This window comes from Quercus suber, unplaced genomic scaffold, assembly GCF_002906115.3.
Source record: "Quercus suber isolate HL8 unplaced genomic scaffold, Cork oak 2.0 scaffold_176, whole genome shotgun sequence".
Classification (NCBI taxonomy): Eukaryota; Viridiplantae; Streptophyta; class Magnoliopsida; order Fagales; family Fagaceae; genus Quercus; species Quercus suber.
In genome coordinates, this window is record NW_027069636.1 from 1,200,465 (window position 1) to 1,227,145 (window position 26,681).

At 36.4% G+C, this 26,681-nt stretch overlaps 1 protein-coding gene across 3 annotated transcripts in view; it reads left to right on the top strand.

Moving 5' to 3' along the window:
- The window catches only part of LOC112038910 (myosin-1), a 38,036-nt gene that overhangs the window by 8,689 nt on the left and 2,666 nt on the right, over positions 1–26,681 (top strand). For all 3 annotated transcript variants that reach the window (XM_065778256.1, XM_065778255.1, XM_065778257.1), the window contains exons 13-22: positions 11,623–11,741; positions 13,311–13,463; positions 13,554–13,643; positions 18,408–18,485; positions 20,218–20,376; positions 20,721–20,927; positions 21,305–21,510; positions 21,660–21,795; positions 25,759–25,888; positions 25,987–26,133. In XM_065778256.1, coding sequence (XP_065634328.1) covers positions 11,623–11,741; positions 13,311–13,463; positions 13,554–13,643; positions 18,408–18,485; positions 20,218–20,376; positions 20,721–20,927; positions 21,305–21,510; positions 21,660–21,795; positions 25,759–25,888; positions 25,987–26,133 — 1,425 coding nt within the window. The remainder of the gene's footprint in view (positions 1–11,622; positions 11,742–13,310; positions 13,464–13,553; positions 13,644–18,407; positions 18,486–20,217; positions 20,377–20,720; positions 20,928–21,304; positions 21,511–21,659; positions 21,796–25,758; positions 25,889–25,986; positions 26,134–26,681) is intronic.

The following is a 26,681-nucleotide window of genomic DNA, read 5'->3' on the forward strand; positions in this document are numbered from 1 at the left end:
AAACACATTTAGAACCAATTGGATTCCTAGATAATAAACGAACATATCAATAGTTTACAGAATAACATCAAGAGTGCAAGATAGTTTTACTCATTGAAAAAAAGAGAGTGCAAGATAGTTATAGAACTGGCATGGTCCCCTCAAGTGTCACTTTGCCATGAGACTTGAGCTGTGAATTCACAGAAGTTGTTCTTAGTATATTATCAACTTCTAAATTCAGAAGAGTCCAAAAAGGATCAGAGGTTGTAGATGGCAATTATGCTGAGAGATTGTAACTAGTGGAGAGATGAGAAGCTCATTGAGGCAAAGCAGCTTTGTATAGAGCTATTTGAGCTATTTGGGTTTGTTGTTTACTGTGAAAGTGTTTTAGGGTTTGATAAGTCAACCCTAACACATTAAAATATTATTTATATATTAAGTACATGATATTACTGTTTTGCCCCTATTACTCATAACACTTTCCCTCAAGCTGGAGAGTATATATCATACAATCCTAGCTTGTTACATAACAAACCCAAACGAGTTTTACATAAAGCTTTAGCAAACATATTAGCAATCTAGACTCTTGTAGAAACATATGGAGTAGCAATTACACCATCTTCTACTTTCTCTCGAGTAATATGACAATCTACTTCAATATGCTTGGTTCGCTCATGGAACACAGGATTGGAGACAATGTAAATTGCTGCTTGATTATCACAATGCATAGTCATAGGCAGCTTCACAATGAATCTTAATTCCTCAAGTAAATGCTTAATCCACATAAGCTCACATGATGTGTGCCATGGCTCTATACTCAGCCTCTACACTAGACCTGGCAACAACAGTTTGTTTCTTACTTCTCCAAGTAATTAGATTTCCTCCCAGAAAAGTGCAATACCCAGTAGTAGATTTTCTATCTGACGGTGATCCAGCCCAATCAGCATCAGTGTAGGCTTCTACCCATAGGTGACCATTAGCTTTATACAAAAGACCACGGCTTGGATGTGCTTTAAGATACCTCACAATTCGAATAACTGCCTCCCAATGTGAAAGGCGAGGATCTTTCATAAACTGGCTCAAAACACTAACTGCGAATGATATATCTGGGCGAGTAATTGTGAGATAATTTAGTTTACCAACCAAACGACGATATCTCTCAGGATTAGATAACAACTCCCCCTGATCTTCATACAATTTGACATTAGGATTCATAGGAGTCTCCACTGGTTTAGATCCTAACAAGCCAGTTTCTTCCAAAATATCCAACACATACTTCCTCTGTGATAAATTGATGCCTTCTTTAGATTGTGCTACCTCAATACCCAAGAAATAACGAAGTTTACCCAGATCCTTAGTTTGAAAGGAGTTTTGAAGGTATCTTTTCAAATCATCAATGCCCTGCTTGTCATCTCCGATTATTATAATATCATCAACATATACTATCAACAAAATCTTTCCTCTATCAGAGGTATAAGAAAACACAGAGTGATCAGAGTGGCAACGTCGCAATCCAAACTTTAACACTACTTCACTGAATTTACCAAACCAAGCTCTGGGAGATTGTTTAAGACTATAGATGGCCTTATGCAACCTACACACTTTTCCAGACTCCCCCGAGCAACAAACCCAGGTGGTTGCTCTATATACACCTCTTCCTTCAAATCACCATTCAAGAAGGCATTTTTAACATCTAATTGAAATAATGGCCAACCCAAATTAGCAGACAAGGAGATCAAAATCCGGACAGAAGAAATTTTAGCAATAGGTGAAAATGTCTCGGCATGGTCAACACTGTATATCTGGGTATACCCTTTGGCAACCAAGCAAGCCTTCAAACGCTCAATAGAACCATTAGGCAAATACTTCACAGTATACACTCAACGACAACCAACAATAGTTTTCCCTGGAGGACGAGTAACTAAAGTCCAAGTAGCATTTTCAGATAGGGCAGACATTTCTGCCTCCATAGCAGGTTTCCAACCAAAGATGGACATAGCCTCTTGGACAGACTTAGGAACAACAGTAGAATTCAAGGATGCGGTAAAGGCATGAAGAGATGAAGACAAGTGACCATAAGAGACAAACTGAGAGATAGGGTGAGAGGTACAAGAACGCTTACCTTTGCGCAAAGTAATTGGAAGAGAGGCAGGATTAGGAGTCGGATCACTAGGCAGGGTAGAGGTCTCTGTTGGAGGTTTCTGCCGACGACAATATACCAGGAGTGGTTTCTGAGGAGATTCAATAGGAGACACAGGTGGTAGGAGAGGAAGACAAGGAGGAGAATTGTCACTAGCAACCGAAGGAGAGAAATATGATTGAGATTCATCAAATGTGACATCAGCACTAATGAAACGACGCCGAAGAGTAGGTGAGTAACATCGGTATCCTTTCTGAGTACGAGAATACCCAAGAAAAACACATTTAATGGATCTAGGATCAAGTTTGTCACTCTCTGGACCTAAGATATGAATATAGCACACAATCAAATATCTTAGGAGGTAGATGAAACAAAGGTGCATCAGGAGAGAGCACAGTATAAGGGATCTGACCACCTAGAACAGTGGAAGGCATACAATTAATTAGGTAACAAGCAGTGAGAACAGCATTATTCCAATATGATTTGGGAACATGCATATGAAACTTTAAGGCACGAGTGACCTCTAACAAATGACGCATTTTGCGTTCAGCAACACCATTTTGTTGTGGAGTATGGGGGCATGAAGATTGGTGAATTATACCATGATCATCAAAAAATTGAGACAAATATGTATGAAAATATTCACGAGCATTATTAGACCGAAAAATATAAATTGAAGCATTAAATTGAGTCTTTATTTCCATATAAAATGATTTGAAAATTGAGTACAATTCAGACCGTTCTTTCATAAGATAAAGATAGGTGACTTTAGAATAACCATCAACAAAAATGACAAAATATCTAAATTCCAACAATGAGGGAGTGTTTATTGGACCCCAAATATCAGAATGAACTAATTGAAAAGGACTACTAACACGACTCTCACGCCTAAAGGCAAAAGGCACCCTATGGTGTTTACCCAACTGACATGCTTCACAATGTAAAGACTCAATTTGACAACACAACGGAACTAATGACTTCAAATTCTTGAGAGATGGATGACCAAGGCGACAATGATGCTGAAGAGGCGAGATAGACAAGTGAGAAGCCATTAAACGGGAAGAACCACATCGATCCAAGTAATAAAGTCCACCGGCTTCATGCCCTCCACCAATAATCTTCCCTGTCTTGAGATCCTGAAAGATACAATGAGTGGATAAAAAAATGGTAGCACAATTCAAAATTTTAGTAAGCTTACTAATTGACAAAAGGTTAAAAGGAAAATCAGAAATATATAAAACATAAGAGAGAGAAAGATTAGGACTGAGATTGGCAGTGCCCAAACCAGAAACTGTAGTGGTTGAGCCATCTGCTAATGTAACATTGGGAAGACTACTAGATTGCTCAAGGTCAGAGAGTAAACCTGAGGTACCTGTCATATGATCAGTAGCACCTGAGTCAATGACCCAAGGGTTGTGAGTGGCAAGACAAACAGTGGAAGTACCTTGTTGAGCCAAAGTAGCAGTAGAATTAGACCTAATAGAGTTGGAATGCAGAGACAAGAGATGATTGTACTCTTCCTCAGGAATAGAGACTACTTTGGATGTTGGTGGATGTGACTGTGAAGGCGGTTCTTGAACTTGAAAACTAGCTTGGTGAGCCGAGGGTTTACCATACAACTCCCAACAAAAGTCTACTATATGATTTTCACCATGACAATAAGTACACTTACAGAGGCCATGTCCTTTACCACGACCCCCTTGTTCACTACTACGGCCCCCTTGGTCACGACCTCCACAACCTCAGCCCCCACGACCTCAACCTCCATGACCACCTCTATTACTCCCCATATAAGTGGTAAAGGCATATTTATCACCAGAAGGTAATGCATCAGTATTGGAGGAAGAGAAAGGGTCAGTACTCGAATCAGATAATGTGGCTTGTCGAAGTCTACCAAAAACTTCACTCAATGAAGGGAGGTCTGGACTAGCTAAAATTTGTGATTTTACTGGATTCAAACTTTTAGGCAATCCAGAGAGGAAGCGAGCAACATGCATAGAATCTCGTTATTTCTTCATAATTTTAACATCAGAGGAGATAGGCTGATAAATATTGAGTTCTTCACATACACCCTTAAACTTGTTATAATAGTCTTCCAAAGACATATCACTCAAACTCAAGGAGAAATAATTTTGATGAAGATCATAAATCCGCTTCAAATTGTTAACACCAGAGTAAAGTTCCTTGGCTTGTTCCCAAACAAGTTTAGCAGTTGGCAAGAAAACCAAACTACAACTGATCTTAGACTCCATGCTATTCCACAAACAACTCCTAATTTGTGCATCTTCAGCTCTCCAATCAGCAAATTTAGGGTCTGTAGGTACAGGAGGTTCCTTAATCACGTAATCAAACTTCTTTCTACCAAGAAGAAAGACTTCAACTGCCTGTGCCCATTGAGCATAATTACTATCATTTAGATGAATGGAGGTAATTGATAACATATTAGGGGAGAAGAAATAATTAGGGGGTTGAGCACTGTCTTTGGACTCCACAATAGCAATCTGAAGAACAAACTAACACTAAAGAAATATGTTGAACTGAATTAAAACAAACTCCAACCAACAACCAATGTACTTCAACCAATCAGCCACGCCAACAGCAACTCATTAATCAAAGAATCAACACCAAACTATTCCAAAAAACAAGGTAGCAACAAATCCATACCAACACCAAAAAGACATACCCAATCCACCACTAAACATCAACCTAAGGCTGCCTGAACAGATAATCAGAGAACGTTTTGAAGGAGAGAAGAAAAAAAAAAAGTCAGACCATACTCCGGCGGTGGCGCTAGGGTGCAAGAGTGGCGGTGCGAGGACTGGCAAGTAGGCTAGGATGGTTGCCGGAGGAGGGCGGGTAAAACCCTGCCTCTCTTGCGATTAGGTGACGTTGATTTGGTGTCACGAGACCCGAGAGAGGGTCACCGGCGCTGGACAATTGCTTCAGCCACTAAATCGAGATCGTCGGAGTCTCTATTAGGGTTGTCGGAGCTAGTGGGTAAGGATATGGTTGCCGGCGACAACAATATCGGTGGGTGGTGGCCAGAAGGTTAACGGCAGCGGCGGGTTGGTGGCTCTGATACCATGTTGCTTACTGTGAAAGTGTTTTAGGGTTTGATAAGTCAACCTTAACACATTAAAATATTATTTATATATTTGGAACCCTATTTTGGAAAAAATCGAACGGAAGCTAGCTGGGTGGAAGAAGTTGTATTTGTCGAAAGGAGGTAGGATGACTTTGCTTAAAAGCACACCATCCCTACACATGTGGCAAACAAAATTGAGAAGCTCCAAAGGGATTTCTTGTGGGGAGACCCTAAGAATCATTTAGTGGGATGGGATAAAGTGTGCTTACCTATTGCTAATGGTGTCTTGGGTATTAGGAAATTGACTACCTTCAATAAAGCCTTGCTAGGTAAGTGGCTTTGGCGTTTTGGGATTGAGGAGAATAGGCTTTGGAGGAGGGTGATAGCTTCGAAATTTGGGGAAGAATGGGGGGGGTGGACTTCTAAGTTGGGTAGGGGAACTCATGGTTGTGGTTTGTGGAGAAGTATCCGGAAGGGTTGGGAAGTTTTCAGCAAATATGTCTAGTATAAGGTTGGGGTGGGGGATAGAGTGAAATTTTGGACAGACAGGTGGTGTGGAGATCTTTCTCTCCAATTGGCTTTCCCAGCCTTATACAATTTTGCTGCAAACAGAGAGACTTCAGTAGAATCATCTTTGATAAGTCAAGGAGCAGGGGATGGGAGAACTTGGAATGTTTGTTTTAATCGAGGTCCTAATGATTGGGAGGCTGCTGTGGTGGTTGATTTCTTCCGATTCTTGGCAGCCAATTTACCTTCAGGGACTGTTGGTGATCGGTTGAGATGGAAGTTGACCAAAAACGGGGATTTTACTATCCGTTCATATTATCATAAGTTACATGGCCCTTCTTCTGTTAATTTTCCTTGGAAAGGTATTTGGAAAGTTAAGGCTCCCCGGCGCGTTTCTTTCTTTGTTTGGACAGCCGCATGGGATAGGATCCTCTCGGGTGATAACTTGCGGCTTAGAGGCTTTGATTTTGTTGACTGGTGTATTATGTGTCGTTGCTATGGTGAGACAGTGGATCATTTGTTGTTACATTGTGGAAAGGCTTATCGGCTGTGGTGCTTTGTCTTTAAGATTTTTGGGATTTCATGGGTTTCCTCATTTACGGTGTCAGATTTTCTGTTTAGTTGGTGGAATTGGTTGGAGAAGCATTCATCTTACATTTGGAACTTAGTTCCATTGTGTTTGATGTGGTGTAATTGGAAGGAACTCAATCGACGGACATTTGAGGATTTGGATAGATCTGAAGACCAAATGCATGCTTTCTTTTCTGGTTCTCTGTTTGTTTGGGCTAGGGCTTGGGGACTCACATCTAGTGACTCTCTTCCTCTTTTCCTTAGCTCTCTTTCTTTGTAATTTAAGTTTTTTTGTCTTTGCTTTTTCTTCCTTTTTGTAATTTGCCCTGCTGGTGCTTTTTGCATCTAGCAGTTTTTTATATTTTTTCTTACCTATCAAAAAAAAAATATTACTGTTTTGCCCCTATTACTCATAACAGGGTTCATGGTAAAGGTATGGGAATGTGAGACACTCCACTAGTTATGGGGATATAACCCAATCTCAAATATAAAACCAACTAAGTTTTAAAGAACCTTAGAGGTTAGAGGACAGAGAATGCAGAGTCAAAAATGGGAAAAAACCAAATCCTGGGGTATATAATAAGGGCTTGGGAAAAGTTATCTGGAATGTGGTATATTTAGGTTCATGGTACAGGTATTGGAATGTGATACACTCCTTTATCCTGTACAGGTTACTGGGTCTAGGCTTAGTTTGTTTGCTATTTGAGATTGTGGTTCTCATCAAATTGCTGAGCTGGGTTGCTTTGGTATGATGTTATGCGTATGTAAACATAAATGCACACTCATGTATGAGTATATGTATGTATGCATTAAACATATGAAATTAATCATTGACAAGTCCTTAGTCTTGTTTTCCCTTTATCTTTCCAATTAATTCTTTATAAAGTCTTAGCCTAATAATATCCCTTTTTTTGATAGGTAAGAATAATTTCATTAAAAAAGACTAGTTCATGCAAAATGGACACAAAGTAGCCTAAAGAATTACATACAAAGGACAAAGACGTGAGAAACAATGGAATTAAATCCCTATATGTAAAACCCCAAGCAAGAGACCAATCAAATACAGAGCCAGGATGTGGCTATTAGTTGTTTCCCTCTACTCTCCACATCCTCAAAGAAACTTCTATTTCATTCCCACCATATGGTCTGCATCAAGCACAATGTGGCCAAATTCTAAATGTCAAAAGAAAGTTAACTCATCCAATTTCTCCCGCCAAACATAAGAGTCACCAATATTCAAATCAACTGCTTATAGCACCCTCAAAATTCATATCAGCGCCAATTATTCGAATTACAACAGCATCAAATCTGTTTTCCCTTTACACAATGAATTTTCTGTCAATTCCAATAGATAGAACTTAACCAAAAGTCTACAAAATAATATTTTAGGGGTTAAGGTTTTGATATTAGATATATGATTCCTTGATTTTAGTTGATTTGAAGTTAAGGGATTGAATCTTTTCAATAGGGGATGAATTGTGATTTAGCAGATTTTGTAGAATGCAATGGTTTATTCAACAATGATGAACAGACACAGCATGTTAGGATTGACAGTTATGGGAAATTGGAATTTGTAAGTACCATAAATTGGAACTCATTAGTCTGGTTTGCACTTCATAACAATGTTTGAATTCTGTTCCGGTGACTATTTTGATTTGGTCACTGGAACGGAATATTTCGGTTCCGGTATGTACTAGTATACTATTTTGGGATTTCTAGTATATAACAACAATAACAACAACTTATAAGAAGTTCATAGTAGTTTATACCATCTCATTAACTAACATAATACCATAAAGGTAACATTAAAAAGAAAAATATAAATAAAATTTCATAATAATTACATGTGTAAGAGGTGTGGGGAGTTAGTGGATCATCTTCTTCTTCATTGCCCTATAGCTTTTGAGATGTGGTCCTTGGTGTTGTGTTTGTTTGGACTTTAGTGGGTTATGCCCCTTAAGGTAATTGAGTTGTTTGAGTCTTGGCAAGGTAAATTTAGGCGACATCACAATATAGATTTTTGGAGACTTGTGCCACATTGTTTGATGTGTTGTATTTGGAGCAAAAGGAATTCTAGATGCTTTGAGGGATGCAAACGGTCATTGCTAGAGATTAAGTCTTTTTTCTTACATATTCTCCTTGATTGGAATATAGCTTTGTTGCATTATTCTTGTTTTTCCCTTCCTGTTTTGCTTGATCATTGTAATTTTGGTTCTTGATTTTTGCCCCCACAGTACATCCCCAATGTACTCGAGTTGGTTGTTTTTTATTAATACAATTTTTCGTTATCTATCCCAAAAAAAAAGAAAAAAGAAAATTTCAAACCAAATTAAATAACATTTGACAAAACAAAATAATATAATAACATAACTACATGTAACTGTTATGCTTGTTTGTTTGTTTTTTTGTTCTTTTTTTTTTTTTTCATAAAACAACACTAGCTTGTAGTTGTATTTTCTTAATAGGATATATCATTCACAGATTGCTTAGGAAAATTTTCCCTTTGCTTCAGAACAAAGTACTTCTTGGATTTACTATCATTGATTGTCATGGTAAAGTGAAAAGAAATGATGTGAAGTTAAAAAGTAAAAACTGCCTATCATAAATGCTAGAAACAATAAAAAGTTATTCCTAAATCCTTAAAAAATCTCAAGGTGCCAAGCGGTAGAGTTTGTCCTTTACGAAACGCAAGAAAGACCAGGAGTCTTAGGTGGTGGGGTGGTAGGTTCACCATTGGGTACACAAATCTAGGAGGACTGCGATCCATGGCTACTACTACCGAGGTTTCTGGGCAGCACACACAATTCATATCACAATTTCAATCATGTGAATAATGTTATGACAAGCAAAAATGACATTTTATTAAAGCAATAAAACAAACAATGACAGGGGTTGGCCACCATAACCTAAACTAGAGCCTAGCCCTTAAAATCCCCAGTGGAGACACCACTGTGAGCGACTGTGACCTCAGCTTGCCAATTTTTCCCAAACTGGGTCTAACCTGCACGAACCAAGCTTAGAGAATGCGGAGAGCCCAATAATTGCAATCTGTATAATCCCCCATTTATGAATCCAACGGTCACGATCAACCTATATCTCCTAATCCAATGGTCATAACAACAACCACGTGCACAAATATCCAAAAATTAGATTCAGACTCTCTCTCTATAAAGCTTAGATTCCATTTTTAAATTTGGATATTTGTTGCTAGTAGCTAGGTGCCACTGTGAGCTAGGAGTGGGGTGCTGCTGACTGTTGAGATGAAAGGCGAGAGCAAGACTGCAAGAGAGATGAGAGATGAGAGGCGAGAGAGTCAGGATGAAGAACTAAAGAAATGTGTAATTGGAAATTTAGGGTCTGATTGGGTTGGGGGATTACAAAACTGTCCGTAGTTTTTGAGGACAAAAGCAACTGTTTCAAGCAGGTTGAAACACATTTTGACTGAAATGACCAAAACTTGCCATAGCGCTTGAAACACGTCATGATTTATTAGTGATACAAAACATGGGAGTGTTTTGTACCGGTATGGTAAATACTGGCCATACTGGCTAGTACGAAATAGTGTTAAAAACTTTGGGAAGGGTGGAAGGCTGAGAGAGACTTCCCTAATTTAGGGCGAGTGCTGGCATGAGAAGGAAAAAATGAGGAAAAACCTTAATTTAAGGGGAGTGTTTCATAGTGATACAGAACATGGGAGTGTTTTGTACTAGTACGGTAAATACCGGTCGTATTGACTAGTACGAAATAGTGTTAAAAACTTTGGGAAGGTGGAAGGCCGATAGACACTTCTCTAATTTAGGAGGAGTGCTGGCAAGGAAAGGAAAAAACGTGAAAAAATAAAAAACCTAATTTAGGGGGAATGCAGATTGACACTCAGGGAAGGTTGGAAGGCAATCAACACTTCCCTCATATCCCCAAGTTCCAATCAACACTTCATGGTCAGTTTGGTCCCAAAGTTGCGTGGCAGCTCCCTATGACTTCCGTGCATGTGACAACCTTTATTGAACAACAAATGGCTCAGATGGATGTGAATTCAAGAGTTGCACATGATTAGCATTGTTAGTTACAAATTAGTTGTTCAGAGATAGACTAGCTTGAATTAGTTAGAATTTAAGCACATGAATCACATTAATCATGTGTAAATCTTTAGGATCACATGCTGAATTAGTGAGAGCACGCACATGGGGGATTAGTAAGTCAATAATGTGGAGCCATGTAGGCCAATAAGATTAAGGTTATGGTTGTATAAATAATGGATTGTAACTCTCATTTTGCTCATTGAATAAAGAATAGTATTTTGCGCTTAGACTTGTGTTAGTCTTACTTGGAGGTAGAGGCTTCATAGAAGAAGTCTCAATTGGAGAAGGCAGCTCTCTCTCTCGAAGTCATTATAACATTCATTCACTTATCCCCCTCATGCAATCTCATTCCTAGATCCATCTCAATCCATGTTCCACTATAAATCCAAAACCCTAACCTTAGTTCTATTTACAACCAAAAACCATCCTTAAACATCTATAATTCGCTAAACTCTTGCCATACCCAAATTCCAAGAGGCCATTGACACGAGATGCATTAGCGAATTCTAGGTTCTTGAGCAATGAGATGCATTAGCAAAGTCAACTGCATAGGTTGTACCGTAACAGCAAAATTTGTGGTAGACATAATTTGCTCTTTTTGACAAGTTTTGTCTGTAGTTGCATTTAACCAAAATACTTTAGTTGAAGAGACCATTTTGTTAATAAATCTTTGTTTCTCATGGTCCTAAATTTCTGAAAAATTTAGTAAGAATTGGTTTTGGAAGATAGTATAAACTCCTATGTTTTCTCTTTGTTCCTCTTGTCTGGCTTTGCAAATAGCGTAGTTGGTCTAAATCTCATCCAGTGCAAGAATTTCTAGCCATCTAATTTGTTTTATGTACAGGGCTCAGAGTGAGGCGACACCTCTAAAATCTGGGAGTCGAAACAATTTCTCTGCTATCAATGTGTTGTCTGAAGCTGATTTGAACTGTTTATAATCTTATTGAGAAAACATGGTGATTCTAAATTGATTTTTCTTTAGCTGTTGCATTTGGGCTGGCTTCTTCTGTCAACAATCCTTTGTAGTTGTCTTGGCACTGCAAAGCATATGCTTGCAGTTGACATTTTATATTATCTAGTGATTTTTTAGTCATCTCTTTCCTCTTGCTCTATCATACGAGTAATATGCAAATTATACATTAAATCTCATGCATTTACTTATTTTTAAAAAATATTCTATGAATCTGATCTTCCTAGGTTTTATTTTTTGTTTAATCAGTGCTCACATGTTCTTAATGTGAGGTGACTTGTTTTACTTTCAGGTCTGCATAATGTTGCTAATTTAATTGGATGTGATGCTGGGGAGCTTAAGTTAGCTTTGTCAACTCGCAAGATGAGAGTTGGGAATGAGAATATTGTCCAAAAGCTAACTCTATCACAGGTAAGGAGACTTCCATGGTAAAACTTAAATCGTGCACAATGTAAATTTGGCATAAAGATAATAGGCAGAGATGACTCATCTCCACAATATTTCTTATTAATGAATATCAATACTTTCATTCTTTTGTAATTCTCTTTTTGTTGGACTTTTAACATCACTTTATAGCTCTCTCTTATCATGTAAATACTGCTCAAAATGGATGTCGGCTACTTGATCAGGCTAAACTTATACTTGAAAGTTTAGCTGTTGAGTTTTATTACCCATTTGCATATCTGAATATCATGTTGGAGTGGTGTCATGTTATGAAATGTCTATGAGACTTATGCATTGGGCTTCCCTTGAGTCTTTAATCAAATATCTGGTTCCTCCTTTCTGACCCACCTGCTTTGTGGCTCACATGAGGTGCATGTAACATATTTTAAGCCTTTCTTTAGTATTGAAGCTCATGCTAAAAAGGATGTTGAGTTGCAATTGTGCGGTTTTAGTCTCTCTCTCTCTCTCTTTAAGGATATCCTATAGTGGGAACATAATATAGTTGTGATTGCTGCATTTCCTTGTTTCTTAATTTGACATGACTTGAGGCATGGGTGTTGGCATATATTACTGGGTCATTTCTCGTAGCGGTGGCTCATTAGGTGTTAGCATATATTAGTCAAGGCATATAAATTTGAACTTGAAATTCAAGTATTAAATGATTATATCAAATTGATCTATTTATACAGCGATAGCCAATGGTCTTTGACCAAATGGCACCTGCTCCCTCTTTAATGAGTGGAAGGTGATCTCATAGGTTAAATCCTACATAAGCACGCTTGTTATATTTATTGTTAAATTACCATTTGTTCCAAAGGCTTAAACTATTAGGAAATTGTGAGTTTAATCACTCAACCATTATTCTAATACTCCCTCTAACGTGTGAGTCCAAGCTCCCTCTTAATAAGTAGACTCAACACCTTGGATTTTTAACTTTTTAAATGGGAGGTAGAGTGGAGACTAGATTTGAATTGAAGACCTCTTGCTTTAATACCATGATGAATTATTGATTGCCCCCAAAGCTTAACATGTTAGGAAATGGTGAATTTAATCACTTAAACCATTATTCTAACATTAACCTATAAAAACATTTAAAAAAAAAAAAGTAAAACAAAGATGGTTGTCTTATGGCTTATTAGATGCTTTGAAATATACTCTTATATAACTTCATTTTTTGTGTCTTAGTTTAGTTTTTTACATTCTTACACAAGGTTATTCTCAATTGTAATATTTTCTTTTTAAGAGCATGTAAGCTCCATCTATTCATCTTTTTCAAATGTTTTTAGATTTATTCTTTGGCTACCCCAGAATTGTAGTCAAGGTTTTCAAGGTACTTAGAAAATGGGGTGACAATCTTGTCATTCTAGTATTGGATCTAATTTTGAAGTTTGCGGAATCGTAGAAGTTTTCTTTACATGTCAAAATATATGAATATGGTAGACTGTCTTTGAGTCTGACCAATTCTAGCCTCCTTGATGATTGAAAAAATTATGTTTTTTTTTTTTTTTTTTTTTTTTTTTTTTTTTTTTTTTTCAGGCCATTGACACGAGAGATGCATTAGCGAAGTCAATATATGCTTGTTTGTTTGAGTGGCTGGTTGAACAAATCAACAAATCACTTGCAGTAGGCAAACGGCGTACTGGCAGATCCATCAGCATTCTTGATATCTATGGCTTTGAATCATTTGATGTATGTTTCATTTATGTTCTCTCTCTCTCTCTCTCTCTCTCTCCCCTTTTATTTAATAATTATTTATACAGATTTAATTTGTTTCTGCAGAGGAATAGCTTTGAACAATTCTGCATAAATTATGCAAATGAGAGATTGCAGCAACACTTTAATCGCCATCTATTCAAGTTAGAACAAGAGGTATTATCTTGTATTTTCTTTGTATAAATATGAAAAGATGTGAGTATAAAACCAAACAGATTTGTGCAATCCTTGGTTTTCATAGAATGAACTCTTTCAATTATTTGCAAAAAGAAAATGGAATCCATATTGTTAAAGTCTGTGGAATAATAAGGTACATGGAATAGACCTTTTATGAGAATATCTATTTGGTCATTTGGTTGCACTTTCATTTCAGAGAACAATAATTTCCCTAAAGTGAGGAACTATTCCTTGATGTGCGAAATAATTAAGCAATTGCTGCTTTGCTCCTTAGGCATTCTCTCTTTACTATTTAATTGCCATTCCAATCCTAAATCGCCTTCTCTTCTCACTCTCCATTGTCTGATCAAACCCTATCATCATCCAAAACATTAATCTCAACTGTCATTTGATCCTCACTAGCACCATTTTAAGTCCCATTGGAGCCACCTTCACTCTCTCTACTGTAACAGTTTCCATCTTGACGAATTTTCCCCAAGTACCCTACTCCTTGCGCTTAGTCTCTTCTGCTGGACCCAATACAAGTCCCTTTTGCAACTGCAACCCCTACTCCACCTTTCTCGATATTCTTCTTCTTTTTGATAAGTAATGGAAATTTTATTCAAACTTTAAAAAAAAGTCACCCTCTACCCAATGTATACAGTTGGTGATCAATACAATCAAGAACACAAATTATAAGCATCCATCAAATAATAAATCGAAGAAATAGAATGGCTTCCTATGATAGACATACAATTTGGTAGCATTCTAAAAATGAAAAGTTTTAGATCAATTACCATCCTTTCAGAATCCTCATAACACCGGTTGTTTCTCTTCCTGCCAAATGCACCACATCAAACAAGGAGGGACAGCCTCCACCATTGTCGATATTCTTACTCAGGCCTGCCTCATCTAATTCTCCTCGCCTGGATTATAGTAGGTAAATTGTGTATGCTTGGCATTATTGAAGATATTGATAATAAAATCTTTGAAAAAAAATAGTTGGTTGGAATACTTTTTTGTTTATATATAAAAAGCATTTATTTTTATATATATCAGAGGGATCTAAAGTAATAAATAAATTGTGGAAACAAATTTAAGATTCTCTTTCAATATTTCAACCAAAGAGATGAAAGAAAATGGTTATTCTATTACAACAGCTCCTGTTCCTGTTGATTCCTATATCCTGCTTGATTTTCATTTAGTATACCAAACATGCCCTATTTTAGAACCAAACTATCATCCCGATTCTCTATAGTACTTTAGTAAAAAAAAGAGGACAAAGCTTTTTGTTTTGTTTTTTTTCTTGCTTGTTTTCGACAACTATTCAGAAAAGGTAGGAGAGAAACGGAATAAAAACTTTATGAGCTTTGGAATCTGAAAGTGCAGTGCTGAAATTTTCTTACTTTTGTGTTTACAAAAAGGCCACTGCTATGTTGATTAGAAAGTATGTTTCATTCATTCATTCTTTCTTCTTCTTCTTCTTGTTTTTGGCTTACAACAAGTGGGGGGAAGAGGGATTCGAACCCAAGCTCTCCCCACATGGGATACTGGAGAGTGCCAGTGTGCCACAAGGCTCTTGTCAATATTGAATTTATTAAAACACATGCTGGAACCAACTAGAATGATAACTAAAGCTTATTGACCTGCATTTATAAGTAAACTTTTCTAATTTCTTGTTAGAATTCAAATTTCACATTGTTTGTTTTGTTTGAATTTTCAAACTCTGAAGTCATTTGTGTTCTAACCTGAATCTGCTTGTGAATTACATCCATTGTGTTAGTAAAGTTTTAATTTGAGCTCTTCATCATTTTTTTGCTCAGTCAACGTTGCTTCACAATATAGATGCACTTATATACGGCATAAACCTGTATTTTAAATCTGGCTGTGAATTTGTTTATTTTTTTATTATTGATTGCTGGACTAGCATGCCTTGGCTGTATGGATGGATGCCGGTGAACACTAAGAACCTTAACACTCAGCTCCAATACATGCAAGCCTTGCAGAGTGCAATGGTCAAGCACAATTCTTTTAGATTTTTATTATGATTATTTTTTAATTTTTAAAAAAGAAGAATAAATTCTCAACTTCTACTGTAATGTGAACTGGATCAGATTGTTGGCATCCTCCTTAATAAATAAAATGAGAAGTTTATATGAGAAAGGCTTCACTAATAAATGGCTAAAGTGAAAATACACCCCTAAAGTTTGGGGAGTCTTTGGATTTTTCACCCTGAAGTTTTAGAATTTGGATTTTACTTCCTTAAAGTTATTTTCTGTTCGCATCAGTGGCCTCTTCATCCTTATTTTCTGTCAAGTGCCACATAAGGTTAAAACAAAAATGATGTGGCATCATTTTTTTGGTCTATGATTTGATGGATGCTTGTAATTTATGTATTTGATTATTTTGGTCCCCTACTGTATACTTGCTGTATACTTGGGTGACTCATTATTATGTTTTTGAATAAAATTTCCTTTACTCATCAAAAAAAGAAAAGAAAATGATTTGGCATCATTTTATTGGATGAACTATACACATGTAGTAAGCTTATGTGGCACTTGATGGAAAATAAGGATGGAGGGTCCGCTGATGCAAAAAGAATATAACTTTAAGAGGGTAAACTTCAAATTCTGAAACTTCAGGGTGCAAAATCCAAAGACTCCCAAACTTTAGGGGTGTAGTTTGCACTTTAGCCTCAATAAATAAAGACCTCATATTCATGCTGAGACATGCATCCATGGAAACTGATTATATTCTCATTTTGATGTCTATGAACCACTCTTTTAATATAATGATGAACAACAAATTAAATGGTTTCTCCATTGTTTACCACCAATACTCATTTGTGATTTAGTAGAGCAATGATGCCACTAGAGTAATGTAACGAATACAAGACAAATGATTAAAAAAAAAAAAAAAAACTCATTTACTAGTCTTAAAATATTAGAAAAGATGAATTACAAGAGCTCCAAAACCCTAGCCTTTAATTAATCATGGCCACAGTACCCGGGTGTATAAAAAATTGCTGTAAGAAATATACAGATGAGGCTACATAGTAGACCATCTGTTGCTGTGCAGGATGATCTCTGGTGCTCTCGCTTTTGAGGATTTGTAAATTGATGCCTAAGACAGTTGTCAGATGCTTGCCATTTGGAAGTGATGATTTTTTTCTTTTGTCATGATAGCTGCAAGATATGGGAGTATTGTTTTGCTTGTTCCCTGTCTGAATGGTATGGTTGTTAAGTGGTTGAGTCCCATATCAAGTAGCAGGGACAAGAGTGATTATTATAACAATCGAAAACCATTGGTTTTAAATTTTAGGGTTAAAGTGGTGTCCTAACATGTATCGAGTCCTCACTAAAAAACGCCCCAAGATATTGATTCTCTAACTTTCACAAACCAGAATCCCAACATAGATAATTGGACCTTCAATTGTTTTTATTCACTCGGGATATCTTTTAGTATATCTTTCCAAGTATCACTAATTTTTGCGGTATCCTGTTGCTAGAAGTAATGTCTGCTTTACATGTACATTAATTGCGCCCTTATTTTGCTTTTTCAATGATATTACTTATGCAAAATTGGGTAAATAATACTTTTGGTCAGTGAAAAATATGGTAAGTTTGATTTTGGCCCTTCAAATTTAGAAAGTTCAATTTTGGTTCCACAAATTTCAAAATGGGAACAATTTAGTTCCGTCATCTAATTTTTTTGTTTACGTGGCCCCCAATATTTAAAGGACCAAAAATTCAAGCAAGAAATGGACAGAAAGCAGACAGAGGGATGAACTTGTTCCATTTTTGAAATGTAAATGACTGAATTAGAGATTTTTTAATGTGAAGGACAAAAATTGTCGAACTTACTCCAAATTTTAGGGAACAAAAGTATAGTTTACCCTAAAAAAGTTACAGTATCTACCCCTAACAGCCCACTGATATATTAATGTTAATATTTAGTTTAAGTATTGGGGTGGATATTACAAATTAATTTCGAAGTAGAGTGTTAATTTCAAAAAGTAATGATTTAGAGTCCATTTGGGAACAGCTTATTTAGCTGAAACTGAAAACTTTTTGCTGAAAGTACTGTAGATCAAGCTAAAAGGTAGCTGAAATAGTACAGTGGAACCCATGAATAGTACCAAAAAGTGCAATGGGATCCATGAATAGTAGTAAAAATAAGTTGAATAATAGCAAAAATAAGCTACATAGTAAAAAAAAATATCTTTTTAAGCTAATGCCAAATGCAACCTTAGGGTGGACATTGCAAATGACCCTATTATTTCATGGTGGATATCTACAAATAGCGATAAAATTCTTTGCTTATTATTAGGATAATGGTTAATTGATTAAATTCACTATTTCTTATCAATTTAAGCTTCTGGAATAAATGAAAATTTACCCTGGTCTCAAAGTAGGTGTTACAGAGCCCGTCTTTGCTTAAAAAATCAGTGCTAGGCCCTACTTATTGAGGGTGAGTTTAGGCATTGTCATGAAGGAAGGGGGGGGGGGGGTTTAGATTAATGATTTAGTGATTAATTCACAATTTCATATTAGTTTAAACTTTTAGGACAACTGGTAATTTATCAATTATCATATATGAGGCTAATTTGTGTTTGTCAATTAGGGTGTTGGTGTAATTTTGAATATAAATATAAGTTATCTCTGAGGTATGAAGAAATAGTGATAATAAAGTTTTGTATTATTTTATCTTGAGAGAGCGCAGGAAACATGGCTACTTCTATTGACTGTCCATGTTCATTTTCAGGAATATATCCAAGATGGCATTGACTGGGCAAAAGTTGATTTTGAAGACAACCAGGATTGTCTTAGTCTTTTTGAAAAGGTACAGAGCTTTATGCATTAGATTCTGGGTGTGCCTTATTTCCCTATCTTTAGTATTGAAAGTAATTATTAAATTTTATACTACAGTGCGGTAGATGTTATCTTTGTTTTGAATGGCATGGTCTTCCATACTTAAAAAATTTATGATGGCAACTTGGAAAGGTTGATATCTATTAAATCTTCATATTATGTATGTACGAAATCTTCAGTAGATGTTTGCAAAATATTTCTTGTGCAGTAGACAGATCTGCATTATTATCTTCTGTACAAAAAGATTATGGTCACTGGCTATGACAGTTTTATGTCAATTGTAGAGGACTGGTCGTTATTCAGTTAGTTTGGTTTTAGTTGTATGATATAATGAAGTGTACATAGACACTCTCTAATGTAGATAGTGGATGTTTGGGAAATATATTGTTTGATTGGGTAATTTATAGCAGTAAAGGACTTGTTTAGAAATATATCATGTAGAGTCGAGAAAAAAAAGTTCAGTTGCTAGGGAAAAAATGTTGTGTTTCCTATGGTGGTGTCCTCTTATGACACACTGGTTAAAGTTCTGGACTTTTTTGGCATTTGCTAGGGTATCTTCTAGGTTTTTTATGTTACTAATGGGTGAGTCTTGTGTTTGGAGTGTCATCACTTTCTTCCAGCTCATGTATCAAAAGTTAGCCAGTTGTCATTAAAAGGGTTGTACTTGCTTCCGCAGGTTATTCCTGTTTTAATAATAATTTTCTTAGAAAGGTTGCTATTTATCAATACAGGGAGGATCATGTTCAATATGCATGATGTAGCTCCAAGCCTGCATACTGGGCTGGACAGGCTGGACAAAGAGATTATTTGTCTATATCTTTATCAGCTATGCCTAAGTTGATATGCTATATTAATCACATTTCTAATTAACATACCTTCATCAAGTACAGTGCTTTGGTCAAACTCTGGTGAAATCTTGATCACGTAGATTCTCAAGTTGTCATAACTAGAGCAATTCTATTGAATTTTTGTGATTCAGTTTGCTTTCGGAGCTCTTGAGAACATTATTGAGAGTGCAGGTTGAAGCTTTTTTCGAAAATATTAAAGATTTTGGAATTTAACACTGTTATGTTTGATGTAGTGTATTTGGAAGGAACACAATTTTTGTTCTTTTGAAGATGCGGAGAAATCAAAGGATCAGCTTCTAGCTCCTTTGTTGGCACCTTGTTTGATTGGTTTCGGGTTTGGGGACTCACATTTAGTGAATCCGTCCTGATGTTTGTAGATTTTCTTCTTTCTTGTGCATAGCTTTTGTTTCTTTTCTATTTTTTGCATTTTTTGGCTGCTTTATGTTTTTCTTGCATAAAGTAGACCTTTAATAAAACTTTTTCTTACCTATCAAAAAAAGAAGAAAAAAAGAATAAGAGCTTTTGTACTTTTTTATTTTTCTGATAAGTAAAAGAATTTACTAAAAATGGAAAAGGCCAGTGCCCTAGCAGTACACTGGAAATATTCAAAAGAAAGGGCTGCTGCGGCTGCAATTGAACTGATCTGAGGGGAGCTTCTTGTTTGTTCTTGGCTTGATGAAACATATAAAGAGCTTGAGTTTTTCCTTTCTTTTCTAATCTCTTGTTTAATGATGTTGTTAAGGTCATAAGTAAAAGAATGAAAATAAGAACCAAATTTCTAATGCTTGTCATAGCTGCTAATTCTGCCTATCATTTGCAAATTGGATTTATAAATTGCATATCCTTTATATGCAGAAACCATTGGGATTATTGTCCCTGCTAGATGAGGAGTCAACTTTTCCAAATGGCACGGATTTGACCTTTGCAAACAAGCTTAAGCAGCATCTCAATTCTAATTCTTATTTCAGAGGAGAACGTGGAAAAGCCTTTTCTGTCTGTCACTATGCAGGGGAGGTACTCACCTTGTCATTAATAGTTGTATTCACCTTGTCATTAATAGTTAATGGCAGTCTTGTCTCAAGTGCATGGTACCTTCTTATCTAGAGGTGATCTAGCAATCTGATCCTGTTTCATTGTATGAGATATAAATCATTTGTCTGATCCCATATGTATTAGGAACTTCGAATGAACCAATGCCATAAGTGCTGTTTGTTAGATTGTCAAGTTTACAAAAATGTCATCTACAACGTTGTTCTGACTGAGAAAAATGCTAATTAACAGGAAAAACTTTAATTGTTTTAGCTTATTCTGTTCTTGCTACCTGACTGTTAGATAGTTCACATTGCTCACCCACTCAGGTTACGTATGACACGACTGGATTTCTGGAAAAGAACAGGGACTTGTTGCATCTGGATTCCATTCAACTTTTGTCTTCATGCTCTTGCCACCTTCCTCAGATATTTGCTTCCAGTATGCTAACACAATCTGAGAAGCCTGTAGTTGGTCCTTTATATAAATTAGGTGGAGCAGATTCCCAAAAGCTAAGTGTCGCAACAAAATTTAAGGTAAACTACTTTCCAGTTGTGGGTGTTCCTCTACTTGATCTTGCATTCGACATTTGCAACAAATTAGTGTTAACTTTTTATGAAATTTATTGTTGTGGAAAGCTAGATCATTTATATTGATATTGACACAAGGCTCTTGACCCACTTACAAATGAGCTAGCTCATTTATTGTTGTGGAAGGCTAGCTCAATATCAACCCACTTATAATTTTAAGTAGAGGGTGAGGTTGTGGGTTCATGATCCTTTGTGTAGCTTACCAATTTATTTTATTTTTTATTTTTTATTTACCAATTTTTGTATTTTTTATTTTTTATTTAGTAGGGTTAGTTCATCTGCCCATTGAATTGCTTTTATTTACACTTTTGTTGGTAATTTAGGGTCAACTATTCCAACTGATGCAACGCCTAGAAAGCACCACACCACATTTCATACGTTGTATCAAGCCCAATAACCTTCAATCTCCTGGATTGTACGAGCAAACACTTGTACTGCAGCAGTTAAGATGTTGTGGAGTCCTAGAAGTAGTTCGAATATCAAGATCTGGCTTTCCCACCCGAATGTCCCACCAAAAGTTTGCCAGAAGGTAAAGAAAGATATTTTATCTTCAGTTACAGCTCTAAAATTATTTATTTCACTTCCAATTATCTAATTGATTTCTACTATTCCCCCTTTTTTCTTTTTTCTTTTTTTTTTTTTTTTTGGGGGTGGTGGGGGGGGTGAATCTTGCATCAGATATGGTTTTCTTTTGCTGGAGAATGTCGCATCTCAGGATCCACTTAGTGTTTCAGTTGCGATTCTTCATCAGTTCAATATCTTGCCAGAGATGTATCAAGTTGGCTATACAAAATTGTTTTTCCGAACTGGACAGGTAATATTTGAGATTGGTTTTTGACCAAAGGTTTTTTTCCTCTCTTAGGATAATTTTCTGAAAGGGTAGAGGGAATGGATAGTAGTGCTGGGCATTTATGCATATGGTAATTCATGGAAGATAAAAATTGTGTAGGTTCTTAGAGCATTCATATTGGTTTAGCCAAAATTTTGGCTAAATTGTAGCTACATACACCCTACATCAAACTCTTTATCAATAATTTCTATTTTCATTAACATCTAAAAAAAAATTGTCTCTCTTCACAAATCTTCTCTCTCTCTCTCTCCTTACCCAATTGAATCCACATTGAGCCAATTCACCCGCAGAACCCATTGCCCCCTTGAAACACATATACTCGATACCCTTCAGTTGTGGTTGAACCAAACAGATCCCATTATTGCTGTCCACTCACCCAGTTGTTCCAATTATTGCAAGCTCTCCGCTTCCACCAAGCCATCCCACCATGTCGTTACTCCAATTAAAGTCGATTGAAAGTGATCAGGTTGCTTTTGGTTGTGTATGGGCCTTGGGTGGTGGCCAGTGATGGATTTATGGGTTTTGGTGATTGGTGCTGGTGCTGATTTTTGGTTTTGATGGGGTTTGGTTGTAGTTGTCAATTGATTTGGGTTTCACATGAGAAAGATGCAACAATCGTGTTGTTGCAACAATCCATGTCCAAGATGTTTACCTTTGCGGAGGAGAGAGAGAAGAGAGGAAGTAATAAATAAAAAATGAGAAATTAATTTTCTATGATCTTGCTAGGCGTGGTGAGCTACTGTAGCTTTTTTTCATTTTAGCTAGCCAGAGAAATTAATTTGCTATGATACTACTAGGTGTGCCAAGGGAATGTAGATTTTTTAAAACTTAGCTAGCTTGGTGGAACATGTGTTTTGGGCTGGGCTAGCTAGAATTTGGTTTAAAAAACCATATGAGTAGCCCAATGTGAATGCTCTTAATGTTATTCAAGTCCTGCCTCCAACTGGGATGATAAAATAAATTGGGAAGACAAATTATTTATAACTATGAGTGCATGTAATTGATCAATCACATTTCTGGAGAGTGGTGTGAAGTGCTCCCAAGATTTAATGTCTTAGCCCATAGGACTGTGATTGAGCTAAGCTGAACAAAACTTTGGACTGTTTGGGTCAAGCTTAGGGATATGTCGTTGGAGAGTAGCTTTGTGACTGTGTTAAGGAAAAGAAATTCTTGGTCTAGCAGGAGTCCACATGAAGATACTGCATAGTTTAGTAGAGAAAAAGGAGGCATGACTGTCTCTTTTATTTTAAAAGTTTTGTGCAGTGTGGACTACAATTTTTGAAAATGGTGCAAAGGAATGCTATGGCCTGCTGAGTTGGTTGATAATTTTCCATAGATTGTAACACAATTCAATATGGGCTTAGTTGACTTGAGTTGAATTGAGGGGTTGAGAATTTTGTAAGCCTTATTGGTGATGATGGATTTTGTCCTCATCCGTGAACATAGAGAAGGTGTGTTGAACCAATAAAATATTGTTTCTTATGCTTATGATTTGCATACTCTCTTTATTGTGATTTTATTTTATCTAGAGTGTGGACAAACACCTCTTTTTGATCAGTTGGAAAACACATTAGAAAAGCTTGCTTGCTTGAGCTCATGTCAGCTTGATTGGAAAATTGAGTCTAAGCTCAAGTTTGTTTGTTTTTTGGGTTGATCTTGGACTTGAGCATGAAGTGCCTTTGCAAATATCAGCATTAAGTCCATTATACCTCAATAGTTAGATAAATTTTTAACAGCAACATAAAGTTGAGGATAAAAAATTAGACTAGGGTTTGTTTGGAAACAGCTTATTTAGTTGCAACTGAAAACTTTTTGCTGAAAGGACTGTAAAAAAATGCTAAAAGCTAACTGAATAGTACAGTGAGATTCATGAATAGTACCAAAAAGTGCAATGAGACTTATGAATAGTAGCAAAAATAAGCTAAAAACTTAATAAGCTGTGAGTTCCATCGCTTCCCAAACACACTCTAGGAACACATAGATAGCTTAGAAACATCAATCCTAATCCCAAAAAGCCCACTATGAAAAGGTGTGGTTGTTTTTGTGGGGGGGGGGGGGGGGGGGGGTGTTGTTGAGATGATGGCGGCAATGGAGTGAAACAACCCTCATCCTTTTTCCCTAAAAGAAAAATGGTTAGAAGGATAATTAGATTCGTAATACATCTACATATCTCTGTTCCTGATCCTAAATTCCTAATTCAGCTTACTGCTTGGCCAATATGAGTTTGTTTATGAGGTCATTTTTCATGAGGCTAAAGGAGCTGACATTTCCTTGCTTGGAATCAGCTTTTCTGTTACACAAGTTGCAAAACCTGTTCATTTACTAAACAAAATTAAGTGAAGCTTTTTTTTTTTTCTTTTTTTGAAAAGTAAGAAAGATTTTATTGGAAATACAGAAAGTACAGTGCACCCCTTGTACATAGGCAGTGTACTAGGGTAATACGAAACCATCACTGATCTCAGACATCTAGAAATTCTTTCAACTTGGAAAAAGATCAGCCATCTAATTATGCATAGTATGTAACGAAATCAATATTAAATCCAACAAAGTGCATTCTCTCCTAATGGTCCACGTGATGCATAAAGGAATTGCACCCCATAAAGCAGCACATCATCGAAATTCCCTTTCCAGCAGGCCAACAAATTCACAATCCTCTTGAGCATAGCCCAAAGAGGTCCAAACTGACAAAATGCAAAAACTAAGGCTGAGATGCATATTCACAATGGAGCATCTTTCCTCTAGTTGTTGACCTATTGTCCACTAGAAAAAGGCTACTTTGTGATGAACCTTCACCCTTCAAATTCTTTTCCACAGGGTTTACCATGAGAAAGAACCTTACAATAAGACTTCACTAGAAAACATTTCTTTTAAATGGAGTCCAACCTATCTGGTCTTCTCATCCCTTCCAACTTTGGAGGAGTAAAGAAGGGTAAAAAAAATGATTTCAATGTCTCCAATTCCCAGTCCTTAATAGGCCTAATGAATGTGATATACCAAAGCATAGTGCCATTATTCCCACGCATAAAATCTCCTACAAAAGCCTCTATATCTTGAGCAATATTAAATAGTGCAGGAAAAGCCTCATGAAGAATCACCTCTCTATTCTCTATACCACCAATCATGCAAAATCGATCACATTGGCCATCACCAATTTCAAATTTGATGAAAGTAAAAAACACACCCACCCATTACGGACATGATTGCAAAGACTTGCACCATAATGTTCATTGGTCATCTTAGACACCCAACCACCCCAGTCAGCATAATACCTGGTGTGTACCACTGTTCTCCACAATGTCTCCTTTTCCATGGCATAACACCCAAGCCATTTGCCTCCTTATGAACTAAGCTTAAAATTTTGCAAACAGCTTGGTTTATTTGTAGTCTTGCAGTCGCAACTCAGAATATTTGATGCTGCGCAATAATTTATTACTATTATTTTATTTTCTCCTAAAAAAGTTCAGGTATCTTTTGAAGCATAAAGGGTGCAACTCATGTTATCAACCAGAGAAATCCTTATGTAAAAGGCTTCAACCATCGACCAACAAAGTGGTTTTTAGTCAACAAGTTTTTATGGGTTCGGTCAGAGTTAGCTTTTTTAACCAATCTTCTGTTCGGTATAATTATGTGGAGAGTATTTTTGAACTTTGTTCCTTAATTATGATGTGGGTTTAAAGAAAATGTGATTATTAGAATGAGAACTGGGCACGTGGCTCTAGATAGGGCTAAGTAGCTTAAAGTGATTTATGTAACTAGTCCCAATCAAATGGTATTAAAACTTATTTAAGTTACAACTTTTTTGGTAGTGAAAGGCTTATTTTAACATTGTCTTAGTTTGTTTGTTGTGGATGATATGCTGTTGTGAAAATGCAATCCATATAATTTCATTGATGACCAATATAAAAGTGTCAAGGACAATGGATGCAGATTGGAGTACTTGAGGATACAAGAAACCGTACGCTTCACGGCATTCTACGGGTTCAAAGCTGCTTCAGAGGACACCAAGCACGCTGTTACCTTAAGGAGCTTAGAAGAGGAATTTCCATCCTTCAGTCATGTATTTCCCTTTTACAGCTCTACTTTGTTGAAATATTTCATTCTCTGTTAAGAAGAAATTTCTTGCAAGAATTGATATTGTTGCATCCACTTATGCAGTTGTTCGGTCAGACAAAACTAGAAAGGAATATGCAGTCTTACTGCAGAGACATAGAGCTGCTATTGTAATACAAAAGCAGATGAAAGCCAGGATTTCTAGGAAGAAATTGAAGATTCTTTGTGATGCCTCAATTCTGATACAATCAGGTAAAAATTTAAATTCTTAAGTTGTAGATCAAATCCTCCGATGCATGGTAATAGTGTTATTATTATATTCACTTCAGATATGATTTGCACAGAACTATTTAATAGATTCAATATGGGTAGTTTCAGCCCAAATTCAACAATTTGTTTATAAGAAAGAAAATTCAGAGCAAGTGCGTAATAAAATATAATTAAGAAATGGAAATGTTGAAAGTACTTGATTTTATTTGAAATTATGGCAAATTACAGATACAACCCCTATCCTTAAAACATGTAGCTATCCTGTGCTTTATTTTCTGACACTTATCTCCCTTGTGGTTTATTCCTAAGGCATGCGTAATCAAATATAATTTGAAATGGAAATGTTGAAAGTACATAATTATATTTGAAATTAGGAAAAATTGCATATACAACCCCTGTGGAACCCTTAAAACATGGATCTATCTTGTGCTTTATTTTGTGACACTAATCTCCCTCGTGGTAACCGTAAGGGATTTCTGTTTTAGCTTTTACAGAATTTGATGATGTGGCAAGTGCCAACATCACTTATT